This window comes from Zootoca vivipara, chromosome 8 (assembly GCF_963506605.1).
Source record: "Zootoca vivipara chromosome 8, rZooViv1.1, whole genome shotgun sequence".
Lineage (NCBI taxonomy): Eukaryota > Metazoa > Chordata > Lepidosauria > Squamata > Lacertidae > Zootoca > Zootoca vivipara.
The window spans coordinates 81,150,404-81,169,400 of NC_083283.1; the positions used below are offsets into that span (position 1 = coordinate 81,150,404).

Consider the following 18,997-nt stretch of genomic DNA (forward strand, 5'->3'; position numbering starts at 1 on the left):
TAGTCCATTATATATTATAAATGGTAATAATGATTGTGAAAATTGAAGCACTTATGCTACCTCCTTCAGCAATTTTAAATTTCATCAGATTTCAGATCACTGAGAAAGTAATTATAATACAAAATCTAATTAAGATGTTAAAGCCATTAGCGACCGAATTCCCATCCCATCTAAAGTGCCCCGAAGTTGCAGCTCCTCTTTTTTTTGCCTTCCGAGAGAGGCAACGCGGAGCTCAGGATTCGCGGACCGCGCGACAGCGAGCTGCGCTTCGGGTCAGAGGAGCAACGAGGCTCCGCTCTTGAGACGCGCGTAACGTGAGAACGCCGTCCTCGCTCCGTCCCTCGTGAATACCGGCCTCTGGGACGGCGAGGCGGGGGGGGGGGTGTCACCCAGCACATCGGAATGGAGCCCGTTGGGGCTTCTTCCCCCCTAAGAACGTGGCTCCAAGCGTGGGAGCTTCTTCCCACGAGGGCCGTCGCAAAAGGGCCGAGCCTCTCCAGGGCCACCAGCCGCCGACTGCCCCGCGCTGTCTGCCAACCCGGACGCCCGGCACGTGGGGCGTCCCGAGGCAGCCCACCCCGCCCGCCGGTGCTCGTCGAAGGGCCAAAGGGAGCCCAGTTGTCAATGTGCCCCCCCCCCCGCGGACCTGAGACGACTTCAGCCCCGCGCGCTCGGAGCGGGATTCCCCCGGGATTCCCTCTTCCCGGCAACTTCCGCCTCCCCTGAGAACCCGGGGCGCACGAGCAGCGCACTGGCCTTTCCGAGGGGACTCGGCTCTTTCCCCACTCAGAGCCTCCCCCCCCCCCGCGCGCTCCCCGCCCCGTCGAGGCGGAGAGAGCAGCCTCAGGCTGCGCCCACCCCCCAATCCCAGATTCGTGGGCTCCGGCACGGCGCGTCCGCCCCTCCGAGGAGCCGGGCGGTGGGAGCCGCGGAGCGTGCGCGGCGGCCTCGGAAGATGGCGGCGGGCGGGGCGGGACTGGGGCGGCGGCGGAGCCTGCTGGCTTTGATCGCCGCCACCTCCCCTATCTCCGCCCCGGGAAGAGCGAGCGGCGGGCGGGGGGAGGAGGAGAAGAAGGAGGAGGCGGAGGCGGCGGCTCCTCTCCGGGGCTGAGCCGGGCTCGCGCGCCTGCCTTGCCTGCCTGCCTTCCGTGGGCTCCTCGCTCGCTGCTCGCTCGCTCGCCCGGGGAACATGGCCGGGGTGGAGGCGCCGCCGCCGGGGGATCCCGGAGGAGGCGAGGCGGAGGCGGCGTCGGGGCCAGCGGACGAGTCGTCGGACAGCGAAGGCGAGCACGAGGCGCCCCAGAAGCTCATCCGCAAGGTCTCCACGTCGGGCCAGATCCGGAGCAAGGTGGGCTAGCCGCACGCGGGGGGGGGGAGGGAAAGTGGGGTGGGCGTTGGGGGCCAGCCCCGCCCGGGGGTCCGGAGCCTGGACGAGGCGCTGCCGCCACCTCGCGCCGACAAAACGGCCGGGAAAGGAAGAGCTGCTGTTGCTGCCATCGGGGGTCCCCCTTCGCCGTCTCCATTCAGATCAGCCCTTCTCTCCCCCCCACCCGCGCCTGCCTGCCTTCCTTCCTGGCCGGGGTGGGGGTGGGGCTTGGACCATCGCATCCCCTCCCCCTCCTTCCAGCTGCGGCCACATCTGTCTCCCCCCCCCCCCCGCCGTGGCGGAGCGACGATCTTGGCCGTTGTTGCTGCTGCTGCTCGGGAGGAGGAGCGGCATCGCCGAGCGCAGGGAGCCGCTCCCGGCTTCGGTTTCCTGGTTGCGCTGCCACCACTTTCCCGCCGGCCCTGGACAGGGCGAGCTGCCCAGAAACGGTCTCCCCACTCGCGTGGCGCGGCTCGGAGGAGCCCTGCGCTCGGCCGGAGCCTCCGCCATCCCCGCCCGCCGCCTCCTCTCCCCTGCGGAGCCGGAAAAGAGCGGAGAGCCTCGCAAGAGTCGCCCCTGTTACCCTGCGCCCCCAGCCCGCTTCTCGTAGACGCCTGGATGTGTTTGCACTACAGGAATAAGATAATTCAGATTTAAAAAAACACAATCCCTCCAGGAACACTTAGCACCTATCTTGTGTTGTGTGCCCCCCTCCCCCCAAAAAGAAAGAATCAGCCTTCGAAGTTCAGGGATAGGAGTGCTCCTTGCCTCTCACACTTCCTTTGCCTAGTTTGCTTTCTCCCCAGGTCAAAGCATCTCTTAAAGCACATTAAAACTCTGGAAAATGAAGTAGCTTGATATAATGGGGGGGGGGGGGCGGGGGACACAAATGTTCCTTTGCAAGTGGCCAGACATGGGGGTGTGTGTGGCTCCTTTAAGGCTAGTGCAGGACTTGTAGAGTGCGAATTCGACTTTAAGGGGCTGTGCTTCTAGTAGCAGGTCAAATTGCCACATGGTGGTCTAAGACGTTGCCCAGTGCCTTAGGTCTTAGCTCTTAAGACCTCGCTCAACTTTCTCGGGGAGACAAGTCATCGCTTGTTGTTGCTTCCCCGTCCCGTGTGACGTCCTGCCCTCTGCAACCTAGTCCTTGACACTGAGCAACGTTCACAGTGACATTGTTCACTGATGGGGAGTCCAGTGAGTGTGGAATATTAATGCACACAGAGATGAATTACCCCCCCGCCCCCCCGAAGAAAGTTGCCAGGGGTCCCAGTTATTCCCTCGATATGCAGACTGCACATCATTATGAGGTGTTTGGGCAGTGCACTGTATTCATCAGTTTACGCAGGCTGAGACCCTACCTGCCCGCGGACTGTGTCGCCAGAGTGGTGCATGCTCTAGTTATCTCCCGCTTGGACTACTGCAATGCGCTCTATGTGGGGCTACCTTTGAAGGTGACCCGTAAACTACAACTAATCCAGAATGCGGCAGCTAGACTGGGGACTGGGAGCGGTTGCCGAGACCACGTAACACCGGTCTTGAAAGATCTACATTGGCTCCGAGTACGTTTCCGAGCACAGTTCGAAGTGTTGGTGCCGACCTTTAAAGTCCTAAATGGCCTTGGTCCAGTATACTGTACCTGAAGGAGCATCTCCACCCCCATTGTTCTGTCCAGACACTGAGGTCCGGTACTGAGGGCCTTCTGGCGGTTCCCTCGTTGCGAGAAGCCAAGTTGCAGGGAACCAGGCAGAGGGCCTTCTCGGTAGTGGTGCCCGCCCTGTGGAACGCCCTCCCACCAGATGTCAAAGAGGAAAACAGCTACCAGATTTTTAGAAGACGTCTCAAGGCAGCCCTGTTTAGGGAGACTTTTAATGTTTAATAGATTATTTTATTTCACTTTTCTGTTGGAAGCTGCCCAGAGTGGCTGTGGAAACCCAGCCAGATGGGCGGGGTATAAATAATAAATTATTATTATTATTATTACCGAAGGCTGGTTGGGACAAGCAATCACACACACACACACGTATGTGCACACACTATGTTATCGTGCCCCCCAGTGTGCCGACGTATGGCATGGTGACGTAGCAGACGCACGCTGGGCCGGTGTGTGTGTGATGATGCAGTGACGCACTTTGTGGGTGCCGTGCTCCCCTTATTCAAAATGTTGGGGGGCCACGGCACCCAGGGCCTCTGGGACCTGCTGCCTATGCTTAGCTGTAATCATCTATGAAGGCTGTTGCAATACGGAGAACCAGCATTGTGTGTGATAGCGTTACATTTAATTTGATAGGTGTGGCAAATTCAGAAACCTTTTTGTGCATCACAAGTGCTTGGCCATAACATTAGCTAGCAATGTCGTTTTGTGTTTTACATTGCGTTTTTACACTGAACTGCCCCGACACCTCTGGGTATAGGGCAGTATATAAATTAATAATAATAATAATAATAATAATAATAATAATAATAATAATTGTACAGATAGACCGGTCTGTATGTAAATGTATCAATGGACATAAATCTGGCACCAGATATGACCGTTTCAAAACCAGTGGACAAGCATTTCAACCTTCCAGGACATTCTGTGGCTGACCTTACTAGAACAGAGGAACTTTAAAGGGAGAACTGCTGAACTCTCATCTATCACTTCTAAGCTTAATAGAGACAAATATCACAGTGCATCTGTTAAGTGGCTCACCAAGGCTAGGATGTCTATGTGATAAAAAAGCAGCTGTGATTTGTTGTCCTGTGAATGGCCATTGTTAGTAACATACCGGTAATTTTCACCATTTCTACTTTTCTGCATTTAATTTCATTCTTACCTCACTTTTTACAGTTGCACCCCCAACCCCAACCCTGTGCATAGATGCAACTGAATATTACACTTTGTGCATCTGATGAAGTAGACTGTAGTCCACAGAAGTTTATGTGGACATCATGTTAGCCTGCAATGTATCGCCATACTTTTTGTTTTGGTCGCCCATGGTGAGAAGCATAGCTGCCAAGTTCTCCCCTTTTTTAAGGGAAATTCCCTTATGCTGAATAGGCTTCCTCGCAAGAAAAGGGAAAACTTGGCAGCTATGGATGTGAATCCAATGCTCTAAATCCAATTCACATCCAATCCAATGCTCTTTTAGAATGTGTTGGGGAGGGGGGATTGAAACGAAGTGTTAGTGCTACTATTCTGGTTTCATCCTCATCAGGTAAGGGATGTAATATGGACTTCACACAGAGCCACTGTTATCAGGAATCTTGTTGCACCTCCACAATGCAAACCTTTATAGATGGACAACTTCTACGCTCGTTTCCAGCATGTTTTGAATGTCAGAACAAAATATTTGTATAACCTGTTTTCCCCCATCTTTTCTGCTTCTTCTATCTATGTCATGACCCCTGAGTCCAGCAATGAGTTGACGTCTGCTCTGCAGAAGTACCAGATGAGGAGGTGGACCAGATTCAGGGCTGTGCTCTCTTTCTTGAGTATAAATGGAGTTTAGATCAGCAAGTTATATATCATTTAGATATTTGGGTGTTCTTTTCAGTGAATCCCTTTCATGAAAATGGTTTAGTGTAGCTGTGAAATCGAAAGCATGGAAACCTATGGCAGTGTTAGAAATTAGCCAGGGGCCAGGAGTGTTTTGCAACTGGCACAGGTCCAATTGTGACCATGTTGAGATCGCTGGATGCTAGGTTGGCAACTGGGGAAACAACAACAACAACATTATTATTATATTTATCATTATTATTATTATTAAGCAAAATGTCACTTAGAGAATATTTTATTGAAGCCTGAATTTGTTTTATTCCGGATGGTTTTATTTGATATTTTAATGTGTTGTGAACTGTTTTGAGATTTGTTCTTTAAAATATAAAGTGCTATAGTGATGATGATGATGATGATAAACACTATCGGGGGGAAATGGTGCCTAGACATTCCACTGTCAGGCATTTTAGGTCACACCCAGCATTGTGGGTGCCCAGAACCTTGTGTGATGTCACAAGGTGGGAGGAGGCCTGCCGAGGCTGTGATTGGCTCTTGCTGCAGCAACGGGCTCCATCGTGTCCTCCCACTGCTGTCTGACAAAGCCCGATGCAGCCCGTTGCAGTCGCGACAGGCCCCAGGTCCGGCATCCTCCCGCCATGTGGGCTGTGGAATATTGATGGGGGCTGGCCCCCTCGCTGAAAATTTTGGGGGGGGGGGCGCTCGGTCCCACAGAAATGGTGCTCCTGTCCCCTGTGGCAACTGTCCCCTAGGTTTAAGGTGTCATTTGGTGATTAGATTACATATACAGTATGAGTTTCTAACATGGCTATTAAAAAATGGTTACAGTATTGTTGTTAAAGATTTTCTGGGGTTACAAAAGCACATGCATCTCTATTTTCAGATCGTAAAGACATTGCTGTAGGGCCATTGACAAAGTTTTCTTATAATAAGGAAGGACAGTTGATTGAACCTGTCCGAAAGATTTTCAGTAGCAAAGTGATCCCTGAAATGCTCCGTGGTGTTGAAATTTGGGAACCTGACTTCTGTTGCATTGAAGTTTTCCAAACTATGCAGAACACCTTTCCCCCAAAAAAGGTTAGTCTCTTTCATTGGAGCATCTATGTAGCTATCAATTAAGACAGCAGTAGAATGTGCACAGTTAAGGTACCGGTACATCTAACGAATTGCAACTGACCATTTTATCAACTGACCATTTTCCTGCAATGTGCTATATGGGAATTGGTTAAGAATCAGTTTTGGGAAACAGCTCTTCAGGATATTTTAGAAAATTATTATTTTCCAGAGCTGAATGTCGCATTGGGCATGGGCAAGAGGCGACAATTGTGGGATTGACTTTTCTGGGTAGGTTCCAGAAGGGAGTTACAACTCATGAAGGCAGATTCTGTGCTTGTGACCAATATCAGCTGGATTGCGAAATTCATTTTCTGATAATCTGTCCTTTCTATAGTGATACAGAAGAGAGATTTCTGATGTTTGTTGACATATGGCAACAGGGATACAGTGGTGCCTCGCTTAACGAATGCCCTGCTTAACGAAATTTCCGCTTAACGAAAGGTTTTTTCTAGTGGAGGTTGCCTCGCTAGACAATTTCGTTTACGAAAAATTCATCTAGCGAATCATGGTTTCCCATAGGAATGCATTGAAATTCAATTAATGCGTTCCTATGGGCAAAATTTTTTTAAAAAAAATTCAATGCATTCCTATGGGATTCACCAGACGAATTTTTCGTTATAAGAAAAGACCCGTGGAACGAATTAAATTCATCTAGCGAGGCACCACTGTACCTTGGTAGAAACAGTGCCACTGTATTTCTTTTGACATGAATGGCTTTGTGACATGAATGGCTTTGTGACACACCTACTTCTGTCCACATGCTGAATTCATCTTTACAGATCCTGCACCTTGCAATTTCAAATTAGCAGTAGAAGCAAGGTGCAAAGGAATCAGTGTTCTATTAAAAGTAAAATAATTGGATTTTTAAATAAATTATATCCATATGAAAATGCTCCTATCAATGTACTTGATTTAAACAGGATTTTTAATTCTATTTTTAACATTCATGTTCTACTAAGAGCTTTGTAGAAATAACCTGGTTTAAAATATCTCTGTGCAATACAAGCATATGCATTAAAGTCTCCGCTTGTATTTTCTTTTTAATGGTTAAATCCAAGAGTGTCCTTCAAACTCATTGAATTGGAGCCTGCTTTTGTTGCAAAAGGAGCAAGGAGCAAAAATATGTGACATGAAAGTAAAATCCAAAAGGGACCATGTGGACCTCACCCTCCTTGACCTCTCTGCTGCCTTTGATTCACATGATCATACTAGCATGCTTGGCTCCCTTCATGGCATACTAAAACCTAAGCTGTTCTCAGTCTTCTGAACTACTGGTAAATACTGTGGTTAAACCACTGAGCCTAGGGCTTGCTGATCAGAAGGTCGGCGGTTTGAATCCCTGTGACGGGGTGAGCTCCTGTTGCTTGGTCCCAGCTCCTGCCAACCTAGCAGTTTGAAAGCACGTCAAAATGCAAGTAAATAAATAGGAACCACTACAGCGGGAAGGTAAACGGCGTTTCCATGTGCTGCTCTGGTTTGCCAGAAGCGGCTTCGTCATGCTGGTCACATGACCTGGAAGCTATATGCCGGCTCCCTCGGCCAATAATGCGAGATGAGTGCGCAACCCCAGAGTCGGTCACGACTGGACCTAATGGTCAGGGGTCCCTTTACCTTTACCTAGTTTTCCACCTGTACACTGATGATATCCAGCTCTGCCTCTGTACATGAAATGTTTCTCTGGCACATTCCACATATTCAACAGCTTGACTGTTATTTTGCTTGGATCCTTAATGCTTGGCCCCAAATAAATATGTCCCAAGTATGAACTACAGTACCCATATTTCCTCCCAAGCCCCCTCCATACACTTCCCAAGGCCTGACACCTTGTCTCTCCCCACCCCACCCCACCCCACCCCACTTTGTCTCTGCCCATTGAAGCACTGCTGGCGCAAGTGGGCTTCAGCCCTTCTCCTGGATGTGGCCAGCCTCCTGCCAGAGGGCTTCTGTGCTGGTCACAGTTCAACCCTGGCCGGGAAGCAAGAGAATGTGGCTAGGGAGGAATAGAGACGGGGAGAGCAGGGTGGGCAAAGGCAGGGGGAGAGGCAGACCAAGGTGGTCCAACAGGAAGAGGATGTGGGAGGAGAACACTCAATGAGAGGAAAGCTGAGAAAGGGAAAGGTTGGAGAGCAGCAGGGGTGGGGGGGCATCAGAAGAGGCCTCCTGAATCAGGCCAAAGGCCCCTCTCATCCAGTGGCCAACCAGATGCCCACAAGCAGGGCCTGACCAACCTGTGCCCCTCCACATGTTGTCAGACTCCAGATTCCATCAGTTCCAGCCAGTGAAGCCAATGGTACCCCAGATATGGTTCAGAATTATTAGTCTCGGGAATAAATGGCATGAGCCCACACCAATTGCATCTGCTTGCCTGTTGAAATTAAGCACGAGTAACTTGGGCTTCTTGGGAGAAAAGCAATGACAAACCTAGACAGCATCTTAAAAAGCAGAGACTTTACCTTACCGACAAAGGTCTGTATAGTTCAAGCTATGGTTTTCCCAGTAGTGATGTATGGAAGTGAGAGCTGGACCATAAAGAAGGCTGATCGCCGAAGGATTGATGCTTTTGAATTATGGTGCTGGAGGAGACTCTTGAGAGTCCCATGGACTGCAAGAAGATCAAACCTATCCATTCTGAAGGAAATCAGCCCTGAGTGCTCACTGGAAGGACAGATCCTGAAGCGGAGGCTCCAAGACTTTGGCCACCTCATGAGAAGAGAAGAATCCTTGGAAAAGGCCCTGATGTTGGGAAAGATTGAGGGCACAAGGAGAAGGGGACGACAGAGGACGAGATGGTTGGACAGTGTTCTCGAAGCTACGAACATGAGTCTGACCAAACTGCGGGAGGCAGTGGAAGACAGGAGTGCCTGGCGTGCTATGGTCCACGGGGTCACGAAGAGTCGGACACGACTAAACAACAACAACAACTTGGGCCTATTAATTTTGAGTGTGTCTGCTCTGAGTAGGGCTAGCATTGGTTCCAACCCTGCATTGCCAGTCAACCACATGATGCAATAAAATAGAAGCAAGTGACTCTAGTGCCAACAGAGAGTAATCGCTGTAACGTTAAGGGAATGCAGTCCGTGTTTCAGATGTGCTACTTTGCTAATGCAGTTCTAGTCAAGGTTTTATGAAACAGTTGCAAGGCCTACAGCGTCCATTGCTGGCCAAAAGAAACACATGTCTGTGAAAGACTGCCAGCCAGCCAGCCCTCCCTTCTTTTCTCCCCCCCCCTTCCCTTCTCAGCTTTTGTCTAATTACGCTTTTAATGAAGGCAAGCTACTACAGGAAATGTGGCAGAAACATTTCCTGTGCATTGGACTGAGCGGATCAGAGCAAGATGTCCAGAGTCCCACAAGGCAAGGCCAACCAGGAGTTGCAGAACCACAGATAGCTGGAAGTGAGCAACATCCTCCTACAGAGGTCAAAAGCAAATTGAGCCTTGTGAAGCCTTCTTCCACAGAAGGCAGGCACTCGTCCTTTGGTCCATGTCCTCCTGACACACTGGTATCGGAAAGCATTGGGTTCCTTCAGCTTAGGCAAGACACCTGTGAGAGTTCAGCGCTGAAGGCCCTGGTTCTACGTTAGGTTCTTCTGTGGGCTTTCTGTCAGCTTGAAGCCCACCGGTTTCTCGATCTGCAGCAGCAGCCTCACAGCCCTGAATCTGGTCCACCTCCTCATCTGGTACTTCTGCAGAGCAGACGTCAACTCATTGCTGGACTCAGGGGTCATGACATAGATAGAAGAAGCAGAAAAGATGGGGGAAAACAGGTTATACAAATATTTTGTTCTGACATTCAAAACATGCTGGAAACGAGCGTAGAAGTTGTCCATCTATAAAGGTTTGCATTGTGGAGGTGCAACAAGATTCCTGATAACAGTGGCTCTGTGTGAAGTCCATATTACATCCCTTACCTGATGAGGATGAAACCAGAATAGTAGCACTAACACTTCGTTTCAATCCCCCCTCCCCAACACATTCTAAAAGAGCATTGGATTGGATGTGAATTGGATTTAGAGCATTGGATTCACATCCATAGCTGCCAAGTTTTCCCTTTTCTCACAAGGAAGCCTATTCAGCATAAGGGAATTTCCCTTTTAAAAAGGGAGAACTTGGCAGCTATGTTCACATCCAATGCTCTAAAAGAGCATTGGATGTGAATCAGCCAAAGGCCTGGTTAAAGAGGAATGTTTTTGTCTGGGGACCCAAAGGCGTACAATGAAGGTGCCAGGCAGACCTCCCTGGGGAGAGCATTCCACAGCATTGGACTGTTTACTTTTTCACTGGTGGTTGGCCTGCGGTTACAAGAAACCACTGGAGAAAAGGATCACTAGAGAAAAGCTCTTTCACCCAAGATAGTGTCTTATGTTTGAATTAAAAACATTATACAGTTATTGCATCAAACTAACAAAATAACATTAAGATTCACTTTCACAATCTAGAAAGTAAACCCATTTCTTGATTTAGAATTTAATTAAAAACATTAAGATTCACTTTCACAATCTAGAAAGTAAACCCATTTCTTGATTTAGAATTTAATTAAAAACATTAAGATTCACTTTCACAATCTAGAAAGTAAACCCATTTCTTGATTTAGAATTTAATTAAATGGATTGGGCTAGTCTTGCAGCTGAAAAAAGTAGTGACCAAAACAGGCACTCACTGTTTTTCTTGGCTGTGGTTGTTTATATTGTTAGTTGAAGCACTTCTGCATATTAGAATATATTCCTTAGCTTGCAGTTGGATATATGGATATATGGATATATGGATATATGGATATATGGATATATATATATATATATATATATATATATATATATATGACATGTTCACTGTCGGAATATATTATTTTTAGCTGTTTTGATACAGTTAATCATAGCTGAAAACTGCCATATGGTGGTGCCTTTGCAGATGGCATTGTCCAGTAGAAGAGATCTTAATATCACATTATCCGACAAATGTGTGAACATTTGTTGTGTTCCTTTTTTAAAGAAAAACATTTATTGGTTCTAAAATTACTGTCAATGAGAATGAAATACTGAGCACCACCCACCTTCTGAACATGTACATTAAAGTCAATGTATAGGCAATTGAAAGGATGTTTTTGGGTTACAATTACCATTAACCCTGGCAGTTGGCTATTGCTGGCATGGGCTAATTGGTGTTGCAGTCCCACACCATCTGGAAGGGCACTACGTTGGCTATCACTGATTTAGTTGGATTTCACCCATTGTGTTTAATGATTTTCTTTTCAGTATACGACCTGCCTGTAACAACCACCTAAAATCCCAACGCAGTGTTAAAATGATTTAAGCCAGGTGTCAGCAAACTATTTCAGCAGGGGGCCGGTCCACTGTCCCTCAGACCTTGTGGGGGGGCCCGACTATATTTGGGGAAATAAAATAAATGAACGAATTCCTATGCCCCACAAATAACCCAGAGATGCATTTTAAATAAAAGGACACATCCTACTCATGTAAAAACATGTTGATTCCCGGACTATCCGCGGGCCGGATTTAGAAGGTGATTGGGCCAGATCCGGCCCACGGGCCTTAATTTGCCTACCCATGATTTAAGCCAGGGGTCCCCAGACTTACCTGGCAGGGGAGTGCGCGCGCAGCAGACTGGAGGGTGGGGGAGTGCGCGCCCGTGCGCATGCGCACACACACTTACTAGCGCAGTGGCGCGCTTCCAGGTTGAAAAAAATCACCAAAAGTAGTTTGTGCGCATGCGTATGGGCCTCCCCCGACCCGGAAGTGCACCGGAAATGACCTCTTCTGGGTCGGGAGAGGCCCATACGCATGCGCACAAACAATTTTCGGCGCTTTTTTCGATCTGGAAGTGCGCCACCGCACTGCACGCCGTAAGAGTGGGTGACGGGGGGCGTTGCGGGCCAGATTGGGAGGCCAATTGGGCCGCATCTAGCCTGCGGGCCGTAGTCTGGGGACCCCTGATTTAAGCTATGCATTAAAATAAATAAGAAGGCCTGGGGGAATAAGAATGGCTTTGCTTGAACCCAAAGGGATAGCTCAGAAAGGCACCAAGTGGGCCTTTCTTGTGAAACCGTTCCAAAAAGAAGGCGTCATAGCACCCAAATTGCAAACCTGACTCTTTAGGGGGCGAGTAACCCCATCCAAATTAAGAGACATCTGGCTTCTCTTTCTTGGTAACAGTAATGCAGAAAATGCAATTCCAATGATTATTGTGATCTATGTGTCAGAATGTGAGTCTTGCCCGTGTTTTATGAAGTGCGGAGTAGGAGGAAGCTTGTAGCATAACATGGCTGAGCGTTGGTGCTGAACCGTTCCCCTGCCTGTGCCGCTCTTCCCAAAACCTTGTTCCACCCCATCCATTCCCTGCCGAGAGGGAATTATTTGGTTTCAGAGCTGCTGCAGAAGCAAAACACTTCCGTGGAATCCTGAAGATAGGAAGGCTGAGGACAAGACACAAAGTGCTATCGCTGGGGAAAGTGGGGGGTTGGTGAAGCCATATCTGAATCTGGCCCTATTTTTCAGTGTCCAAGAATTGGGTTTGGTGGTGTGCTCCAGTGGTGGCAATGTGTGATTTTTAGAACTGCCTAGTATATTGGTACTGTGCTGAGCATTATAAGCAGAAGCAAAGCAGCTTAACTGCCGAGAATGAGTACAGCGTGTATCTTAGGCATGTATGTCACAGTTCTATGTAAGCACATTAAATAACCACAGAATTTGTGCACAATTTGGTGTCTTGTAATATTGCATTTTTAAAAAGAGGAAATATCCTGTCTTTTTGTGTGCAAATCTGTACTACAAGATATTTGAGGAGTACCTGGTGATCTCTCAGAAGGGAGATAAAGTACCGATAATTGCAGTTTGGTGCAGCATATACAAACACACACGTCATCCTGTTTTTTTTAAGAAACTGGCCTGGTTTACGCACACCATTCTTTATTTCAGTCCAAAGACCCACAAAAAACATTTTCGAAAGCAAAATAAAACAGAAATACAGGGTAAAGGGTTCCAAAGCGGTCACTTTGTTTTATCCAGAGCATGTAGGATTCTGTTTCTTAATACTTCCTAGAGGAACTGCTTTTAGGAAACTGGCCTGGTTTACAACATGGTTTGGTGATATGTAAGTGATCCCCGCGAATCCCCGCAACGGGGTGAGCTCCCGTTGTTTGGTCCCAGCTCCTCCCACCTAGCAGTTCGAAAGCACGTCAAGTACAAGTAGATAAATAGGTACCACTCTGGCAGGAAGGTAAATGGCATTTCCGTGTGCTGTTCTGGTTCCCCAGAAGTGGCTTAGTCATGCTGGCTACATGACCTGGAAGCTGTACGCCGGCTCCATCGGCCAATAAAGCGAGATGAGCGCCGCAACCCCAGAGTCGTCTGCTACTGGACCTAATGGTCAGGGGTACCTTTACCTTTAAGTGATCCTTGGGCTGGCTTGGTCCCTCTCCCAGCAACCTTTCTTTCACAGCAAACCATGGTTTGGTTATGCCCTCCAAAACAGAATGGCAAAGCACTGATCGATCATGGTGTGTAATTCTTGTTTAAGGGGCAAGACCAAACTGTGGTTTCTCGCAGTGGAAAAGGTCTTTTGTTATGTAAGGGCAAGTGTGGGAAGCCATGAGGGAGTTGCGTGAAGGGGAGAGAGGGTAAAAAGCAGGCACAAGTCTTCGAGTCTCATTCATATAAAGCCAAGCCATGATTGGGCATTATGTCCAAACCAAGTCTTTGTCTTCAGTGAGCTCAGTGATGTGTGTGTGTGTGTGTGTGTGTGTGTGTGTGTGTGTGTGTGCTGCTTTCTCGTATTCATGCCACGACTTTTGCATTACAGAAAGTCACAGGCTGAAAACAAATTCCCATGTTAAATGTGCACTGAAGTGAAAATTTTGAACATTTTGTGATCTTGCTTGCAGCCTATTCAAAGGAGGGCTCGTGTGCATTCATTTCAAGCTGTGCAGTGACATTTTCTTGGCAGGGTGTTTGCGGTTACTAGTAACACCCACAGTTCTCGTTGACCCCTTAGAAGAATACAAACTGAAATCTTCCTCCTGGAAGAAAAGCTTTCTAAAGTTCACAAGGTACATTGGATTGTTTTTTAGCATGCAATCTTGATTTTCTTGTTGGCAGAATCGTGATTTAAAAGTATCCAAATGATGTTTTCCCCCTTCCCAATGAAAGAAAAGTTGTGGGAAAGATGGAAGTGGTGGTTACAAATGATATCCCCATTCATTGAGAGACGAACAGAAAGCGCCATGAGCCCTAGAGAAAAGACTGTGTTCACCGTGGGTCACAAGTTTTCCTGGGTTATATTATTTGTTCAGTTTTTATCCCACCCTTTCACAAAGCAGCCCCCTTTACTCCTTATCCTCACAGCACTGAACTGCTCTCCGAGGTCGCCTTGTGGGAGCCATGACTCCGAGTCCAGCACTTTATCTATGGCACCACACTGGTTTCCTCCTGGACTGTGTCACATCAGCTGCTGCAGAAGAAACTGCATGTCTGAACGCTCCTCCATTTAAATAACCACACTACCTCGCTGCATGGCAGAAAACTGATATGCCAGGGAGGAGGTACTTGCTTTCATACTGGGAGTTTTCCCCCCCACGGGAATCATTCAGTCAGGCAGTTTCCTCACCTGTAGTCCAGTATGGTATAATACAGGAAGAACAGCCCCATTGTTGCATTAGTAGATTGACACTACATCTCACTTTGCAATGTGGCCAGCTGGTTTGCACAGCACATTAAGTCAAACTGTGGCTTAGTGAGACTCTGTAAATGTGTGGGCTCCAGGAGAGCAGCTTGCCGCACCATGCTGAGCTAAGCCAAGGTTAGGCTTTCTAAACAAGACTTCTGGTTAAGCTCTCTTTTCACTAGCCATGCGCTGTCTTCTTCTTTGGCGATCACTTGTAGCCGAGTAAGATTGTCTTCCATAAACACGGTTTTAATAATGAGTCCGTAAGTGACTGTGGAGGCCAATTCTGGATCTGCACATCCTTCCACAGTGGGGACATTGGTTTCCGGGCAGGAGTTGATCACGGTGTGGATTTGCCAAGCGTGCCTTCCTCTTAGCACATTTCTCCCTTGCGTCCTGATTTCGAGTTTCTTCAAAGCCTGTGACACCTTTGGTAAAGGCTGTTCTCTAACTGGAGCGTTCGCAGGCCAGTGGTTCCCAGTTGTCGTTGTTTATACTACATTTTTAAAAATTCAAACCTCTTTTGTTGACCACCAGCATTACGCTTTCCATTTTAAAGTTTGGAATCGAGCTGTAGCCTCCATTCGCTCTTGGTTGCAGCTCGTGGTTAGTGAGGAGAGGGCTTGACCACAAATAGTCCAGATAGTACTCAAAGCCAAACCTTGGCAGCTCAGTGTGGCTCACCAGTGAAGATAAGCAAGGAAGAGGAAAATCATTCCAAACACTTTCCCAAGAGCCTACAGGTTTTGTGGTCTTGCTAAGCCGTGAGTTGTGTCAGTTTAAACTACAACACAAAAGGTTTCCTTCCATGTTCTGAGATACCTGAGCTGATAACACCCTCCTCTTTGCTTTAGGGCGGCCGTTCCAGTGGTGGGAGCTTAAAGTGTCTTCTTTATTTTCCCGCCGTTTCCTTAATGGATTGTGAAAACAAACTGCTTCTGTAGATCATAATGCTCTTTAAGAGGCATTTACCCTGAGATGGAATGGAAGGGAAACACAAGTCCTAATTTAGCCAGGTGGTCCTTTTAGTATCTGATCTTGTGAAGGGTAGGACTTGAACCAATGGATTCAAGTTACTGTACAAGAAAGGAGATTCCAACTTCACATCAGGCAGAACTTTCTGAGGGTAGGAGCTCTTTGACAGTGGAGCGGACTGCCTGGGAAGGTTGCTGTTGACTCTCCTTCCTTGGAGGTCTCTAAGCAGAGGTTGGGTGGCCATCCATCGTGGATGCTTTAGTTGAGATTCTTGCATTGCAGGAGGTTGGACTAGATGACCCTTGAGGTTACCATCCAACTAAGCAATTCTGTGATTCTGTAACGACAAAGTGATTAGTCTTTTATTTTTAAAGGTATCTTAGGATAACCAACTGGAATAGCCAACTCAAAACAATCATTTGTCTGAAGCGCTATGCACTGCATGTATGCATACATACATACTGAGAGCCAGTGTGGTGTAGTGGTTAAGAGCAGTGGACTCGTAATCTGGTGAACTGGGTTTGATTCCCCGCTCCTCCACATGCAGCTGCTGGGTGACCTTGGGCTAGTCACACTTCTCTGAAGTCTCTCAGCCTCACTCACCTCACAGAGTGTTTGTTGTGGGGGAGGAAGGGAAAGGAGAATGTTAGCCGCTTTGAGACTCCTTCGGGTAGTGATAAAGCGGGATATCAAATCCAAAGTCGTCCTCCTCCTCTTCTTCTCCTTACCCATTTAGTTGGAGTATGCAGTCAAAGATGGAGGTGGGCTAGACAAAATTGGAAACAAGGATAACAAAAAAGTTATCTGGCATGTTGTGAGGAGAGCAGAGGTGAAATTTCTATCTTATCCTAGTAATTAGACTCAGCTGCTTATGATCTGAAATGTAGTAGATCCTCCAGAGGAACCCAGTTACTGTCTTTAAAAAATATCTGCTGGCTGTGGTCTCAACCCCCGCCCCCCAGCAGCCCAGTGCCCACGTTCCTCACTGGTTCCAGCCTCTGCACCAACCTCAAGAGTAGCCCCATGTAGAGAGCATTGCAGCAATGCAAGCTTGAGGTTACCAATATATGGACCCAGAAACGGGTGCAGCTGTCGTATTGAGTGAAGTTGGCAAAAAGTCCTCCTAGCCCAGGCATCCCCAAATTTCGGCCCTCCAGATGTTTTGGACTACAATTCCCATCTTCCCCGACCACTGTCCTGTTAGCTAGGGATCATGGGAGTTGTAGGCCAAAACATCTGGAGGGCCGCAGTTTGGGGATGCCTGTCCTAGCCACTGAAGACACATGGCCCTCTGGTGAAAACTCACTCTCTCTCTCTCTCTCTCTCTCTCTCTCTCTCTCTCTCTCTCTCTCTCTCTCTCTCTCTCTCAATATATATATTGTTCAGCGGTCAAATGAATTCTGTTGCTTTAGAGCTCAGAATTAACCACTTGAGAAGAACATATTATCTACTTGAAAGAGGAATAATTAACTCATGGCCAGATTCTCCATTATCAGAATATAAAATCAAATTCAAAGATAATGAAGTTTAAAGGTTTTATTAAGTGAATCTCTCCACGTCTTTTTTTGCTCTGTGTGCTGAAGTACCGAATTTGACAATACTTTGTTCTTATTTAATTGGTAGCATGTACCATTTAACCTGTTCTGCATCTCTGTGATGAAAACACCCAAGCGAATTAATGTCAAAAGTGTTCAAGAGCAGATTTGACTGGGCACAGCGTCTGGTGGCAATCTGCTGATTTTCGCCAGAGATAGCCCTACCAGAAAATGGAACTGTGTCCTGTTCAATTGTTCATGAATTTGAAAGCTTAATTTTTGTGCTGTGTGTTTTCTTTCCTATATACAGCTTTCCCTTGTTTTTTGGAAACACTGCTTTAAATAATGTAGCTTCTCTGTCTGTAGAGCTTTTCAACACAGTGGCTCGCTAAATGTCTTGCACAATGTGCTTTACGATTGTAATGCTTCACCATGATTTGTGACCTTAACTCTACTTTCAGATCCCAAATGTACACTGAAGCTATGCTTTGGCTTGCCAGGCTAATAATCCTGGAGTGGGGTAGAGAGGAACCTGTCTTTAATTTATAGCTTACTCGGTGTATATGTAACATCTGACCATGGAGAGCATATTTGAAACCCTGGTCTCGTGCATTGCTCTGTAGCCAGAAGGCTCGAGTGAAAATGCTGAAAAACTGTTATGAGTTCTACAAAAAGCATAATTAAGACATACGGGTAGGTTAAGAACAATTTAAATTTCCCAAGGCAAAGAAGTTCAAAATTGAGCACATGTTGGCCCCACGTAACCAAACACTTTATGAAAATAAAATTATATGTTTCTCAAACTTACTTTAAAAAATTAGTGTATATGACATGTGGTATGTGTCTTTTCTAACAAATGTTTTGTCAGTAATATAAAGACCTTTCTCAGCCTAAGCGAATATTGGAAGCAGCGGTTTATAAGTGCTATGCACTATGTCATGTTAATATCCCAGTTTAACTTCAGTATGATTTATAGCAGGCATGTCCAACAGGTAGGTCATGATCTACTGGTAGATCACTGGATGTCTGCGGTAGATCACTGGTTTATCATTTGTTGTTTAGTCGTTTATTCGTTTCCGACTCTTCGTGACCCCATGGACCATAGCATGCCAGGCACTCCTGTCTTCCACTGCCTCCCGCAGTTTGGTCAAACTCATGTTCGTAGCTTCGAGAACACTGTCCAACCATCTTGTCCTCTGTCGTCCCCTTCTCCTAGTGCCCTCAATCTTTCCCAACATCAGGGTCTTTTCCAAGGATTCTTCTCTTCTCATGAGGTGGCCAAAGTATTGGAGCCTCAGCTTCAGGATCTGTCCTTCCAGTGAGCACTCAGGGCTGATTTCCTTAAGAATGGATAGGTTTGATCTTCTAGCAGTCCATGGGACTCTCAAGAGTCTCCTCCAGCACCATATATCATTGGCTCCCCGCAAAGAAGCTGAACATTTTACCTCCTCCCTGAAAAAACTCAACAACTTTGACCTGAACCCCCAAAAAGGGGGTAGATCACTGCCAGTTTTTAACACTGTGAATAGATCGCAGTGTCTTGGGAGTTGGCCACCCCTGATATATAGGATCATAATAGAAGTAGGGTTGTTTATAGTTTTACTCTCCTTTTCAGAAAAAAATCAGCTCAGAAAGCAGCTGATGATTTTTGTATCACAGTCTAGATCAGGCATCCCCAAACTGCGGCCCTCCAGATGTTTTGGCCTACAACTCCCATGATCCCTAGCTAACAGGACCAGTGGTCAGGGAAGATGGGAATTGTAGTCCAAAACATCTGGAGGGCCAAAGTTTGGGGATGCCTGGTCTAGATGCGAATGCCTTCTTGCAAAACT

At 47.3% G+C, this 18,997-nt stretch overlaps 1 protein-coding gene across 4 annotated transcripts in view; it reads left to right on the forward strand.

Moving 5' to 3' along the window:
* The first annotated feature begins 1,040 nt into the window (after positions 1–1,040).
* Positions 1,041–18,997, forward strand: part of DGKH (diacylglycerol kinase eta) — an 87,607-nt gene continuing 69,650 nt past the window's right edge. For all 4 annotated transcript variants that reach the window (XM_060278066.1, XM_060278069.1, XM_060278067.1 and 1 more), the window contains exon 1: positions 1,041–1,348. In XM_060278066.1, coding sequence (XP_060134049.1) covers positions 1,190–1,348 — 159 coding nt within the window. In that variant the 5' untranslated portion in view covers positions 1,041–1,189. The remainder of the gene's footprint in view (positions 1,349–18,997) is intronic.